Genomic DNA, 3,822 nt, shown 5'->3' with positions numbered 1-3,822 from the left:
CAGAGGGCGGTTGCCGGCTAGTGGTGGGCGGCGGAGGAGATGGCGGTCCGCCGCCGCCTCTGAAATTCCGGCAACACTGACGTCGATCGTTCGGTCTCTCCCTTCCCCGGCGAAGGGCGTCGCCTTCGGCCCCGCCACCACCGTCATCTTTTTCTCTCGCCTCTCGCCTGTCACCCCTCTTTATATCTCTCTCATTCCCTCTTCGCCTTTGCTCTGCCCCGCCTCCATCTCCGGCGAGAGCCGCCATCGGGAGCCACGCCTACTTCTAACATGGCGTTTGGCCGCACACATCAAATACCGGTCGTCGTATTATTTTTGCGGACCACAAATAAGAGAAAAATGAAATGATGGGTATTATTTTGTAAATATGCTTAGGGTGGGATATATTTGAGAAAATGTCCAACCAATGAGCTATAAAGTGATATTTACCCTATAAAATTTAACATTTTCTTTTTTGATGACTATAAAATTTAACATAAATATTGTAAAACTCGAGAGTAGTACTCCCTCCGTCCCACTCCAATAGGCTCACTTCTTTTGGGCACGGAGATTAAGAAAACTTACTTTTTAGTAGGAAAATGGTAGTAAAGTGGTGTGGTCCACACCAATTAAGTACAATTTTTTTACCCAAAAAGGAAACTGAGCCTATTGGAGTGGGACAACCCAAAAAGGAAACTGAGCCTATTGAAGTGGGACGGAGGGAGTAGTAATGAATTTATTTTAGGAAATTATGTTGGGATTCACGGCGTCTAACTGGCAAGGACAGCTGTGTGACGGTGGAGCTCGAGTTTCAATCGTACTTGCAATTATTTATTTTATTCAGCTATTAATTATATACACTTCACGTGTAACCTTGTCGGCTACCTGCATATCCAACTTGTATATTCTCTGCTCAATTTACTCACCAAATGCCAACACAAACGAAATTTCCCCTTACTCAATATACTCCCTCCGTCCCGCGAAGCGTGACCCATTTTCCTTTTTGGGTTGTCCCACGAAGCTTGACCTGTTTCTAAAAATAGCAAAAAATTTACCCTTTATTCACCTTTCCACTTTTTCACCTACCACACTTAACACACAAAATACCAATTTCTTAATTCCCGTGCCGAAAAGAAATAGGTCACGCTTCATGGGACGGAGGGAGTATTTTATTTTATTTATACTCCTATTTCTAACATGAGTATAATTTATCAACATGCACGTAACGCGTACTAGAAAAATAGTGCATTTATGAAGTCAATTTCCATGCATTTAATCAAATTGGAAAAAAATCGCTCTTCCTCTATAAATAGAGACTTAAAATTGCACTGGTTTCGTGTGCAACGACATTATTAATGGCTAGGTTTACTGTTTTCTGCTTGATCGTGCTTTTGATCTCGGCGGCGACGGCTGCCGAGATTGCAGAAGCTCCTAATGCCGGCCGGAAACTGGGGAAGCATCACGTCGCCGCCGCGCCGAGTCCGGCAGCGGAGGCTTTGGGAGAAGGGGAAAGTGCCGAGGAAGAGGTCATGGAGAGGAAGCACCGTCACCACCACCACGATCGCTCATTCGAGGAGTCAGTTGTCGGCGGCGTAGCGGTTGTCGGGGTTTTAGCCGCCGTGTTTCTGACGGCGGTCTTCTGTTACATCCGCGCCACCCGTCGGAGGCCACCTGTACAGCCTGCTTCCCCTACTGATTCGTCGTCCAGTAAGAGAAAGATGATAGCGTCTGGCTCACCAGTCGTAAAATAAAATACGAGATTAATTTTTTTTTGGGGGGGCATGGGATGAAATATCTGCAAACCATGATTTAGATCTTAAGACTTAAGAGTGTAAGTACATATATATAATGTAGTGAAATATCATACAAAAAAAAATCAAGACGTTTTTGTTTCTTGCTATTAGCTTTTGTGTCTCATGTACATTTTAGTATTGTTTGATGTGCATATATATAAATATTTAAGTAGACTAATTTGAATAAAGATATTCTGTTTTATTTGGAATTGTAATTTCGGTTGGATGATATCTGTGAGGATTTAGATCATGTTCGATAATCTAAGTAAGGAAGGAAGTAAGATTTCTTGATTATGTTTTTTCTTTGTGAAGTATAATTAATGATGAGTTTGATTAGTTAATAGTATCTATAAATTAAAGCAAAATAAATTTTATCCTGGCATTGTACAATAATTTCATTTTAATTTTCCTCAATTCTCATTCATTCTTATTTTTTTCTAAATTTTAATCAATTTCTATATCTAAAAACCATTAAAAATTTCAAAAGTCATGATATATTTAAAAACTAAATATCTAAAAAAATCATTATATAAAATACTTCAACAAAATAAATTCTATCCGACGTCGTATAATCACTCCATTCTAATTTTCCTCAATTTTCATTCATTCTTATTTTTTTTTAATTTTTAATCAATTTTCATATCCAAAAACTATTAAATATCTAAAAACCATTATATATCTAAAAACTATTGAATTTCTAAAAAACATTATACTAATATTCCACCGATTAATAAAATTTTATTTATATCCTTACACGAAAAATAGAAAAGACATAAGCTAGTATTTGTAATTTTGAGCAAAATAAATTCGATCCCACGTGGCATCGTATAATCACTCCATTCTAATCTTCCTCAATTCTCATTCATTCTCTTTTTTTTTTTTCTCTAAATTTTAATAAATTTCTATATCTAAAAACCATTAAAAATCTAAAAGTCATGATACATTTAAAAACTAAATATCTAAAAAATCATTATATAAATATTTCAACAATATAAATTATATCCTATGTGCCGTCGTATAATCTCTCCATTCTAATTTTCTTCAATTCTCATTCATTCTTATTATTTTTTTTAAAATCAATTTTCATATCCAAAAACTATTAAATATCTAAAAATGATTATATATCTAAAAACTATTGAATATCTAAAAAACATTATACTAATATTCCACTAATTAATAATATTTTATTTATATCGTTGCACGAAAAATAGAAATCTATAAATTAAAGCAAAATAAATCCTATCCTATGTGGCATTGTACAATCATTTCATTTTAATTTTCCTCAATTCTCATTCATTCTTATTTTTTTTCTAAATTTTAATCAATTTCTATATCTAAAAACCATTAAAAATTTCAATAGTCATGATATATGTAAAAACTAAATATCTAAAAAAATCATTATATAAAATACTTCAACAAAATAAATTCTATCCGACATCGTATAATCACTCCATTCTAATTTTCCTCAATTTTCATTCATTCTTATTTTTTTAATTTTTAATCAATTTTCATATCCAAAAACTATTAAATATCTAAAAATCATTATATATCTAAAAACTATTGAATATCTAAAAAACATTATACTAATATTCCACCGATTAATAAAATTTTATTTATATCCTTACACGAAAAATAGAAAATACATAAGTATTTGTAATTTTGAGCAAAATAAATTCTATCTCATGTGGCATCGTATAATCACTCCATTCTAATTTTCATCAATTCTCATTCATTCTTTTTTTTTTTCTCTCTAAATTTTAATCAATTTCTATATCTAAAAACCATTAAAAATCTAAAAGTCATGATACATTTAAAAACAAAATATCTAAAAAATCATTATATAAATATTTCAACAAAATAAATTATATCCTATGTGGCGTCGTATAATCTCTCCATTCTAATTTTCTTCAATTTTCATTCATTCTTATTTATTTTTTTAATTCTTAATCAATTTTCATATCCAAAAACTATTAAATATCTAAAAATCATTATATATCTAAAAACTATTGAATATCTAAAAAACATTATACTAATATTCCACTAATCAATA

At 32.3% G+C, this 3,822-nt stretch overlaps 1 protein-coding gene across 1 annotated transcript; it reads left to right on the top strand.

Moving 5' to 3' along the window:
- The first annotated feature begins 1,334 nt into the window (after positions 1-1,334).
- Positions 1,335-1,730, top strand: LOC131022915 (uncharacterized). Its single transcript, XM_057952457.1, has one exon. It carries the CDS (start codon positions 1,335-1,337, stop codon positions 1,728-1,730), a length of 396 nt encoding a protein of 131 aa, XP_057808440.1.
- Positions 1,731-3,822: the final 2,092 nt, after the last annotated feature.

This window comes from Salvia miltiorrhiza, chromosome 4 (genome assembly GCF_028751815.1).
Source record: "Salvia miltiorrhiza cultivar Shanhuang (shh) chromosome 4, IMPLAD_Smil_shh, whole genome shotgun sequence".
Taxonomy (NCBI): Eukaryota; Viridiplantae; Streptophyta; class Magnoliopsida; order Lamiales; family Lamiaceae; genus Salvia; species Salvia miltiorrhiza.
Note: the sequence above shows the minus strand (reverse complement) of the source record. Positions and strands in the feature narration are given on the sequence as shown.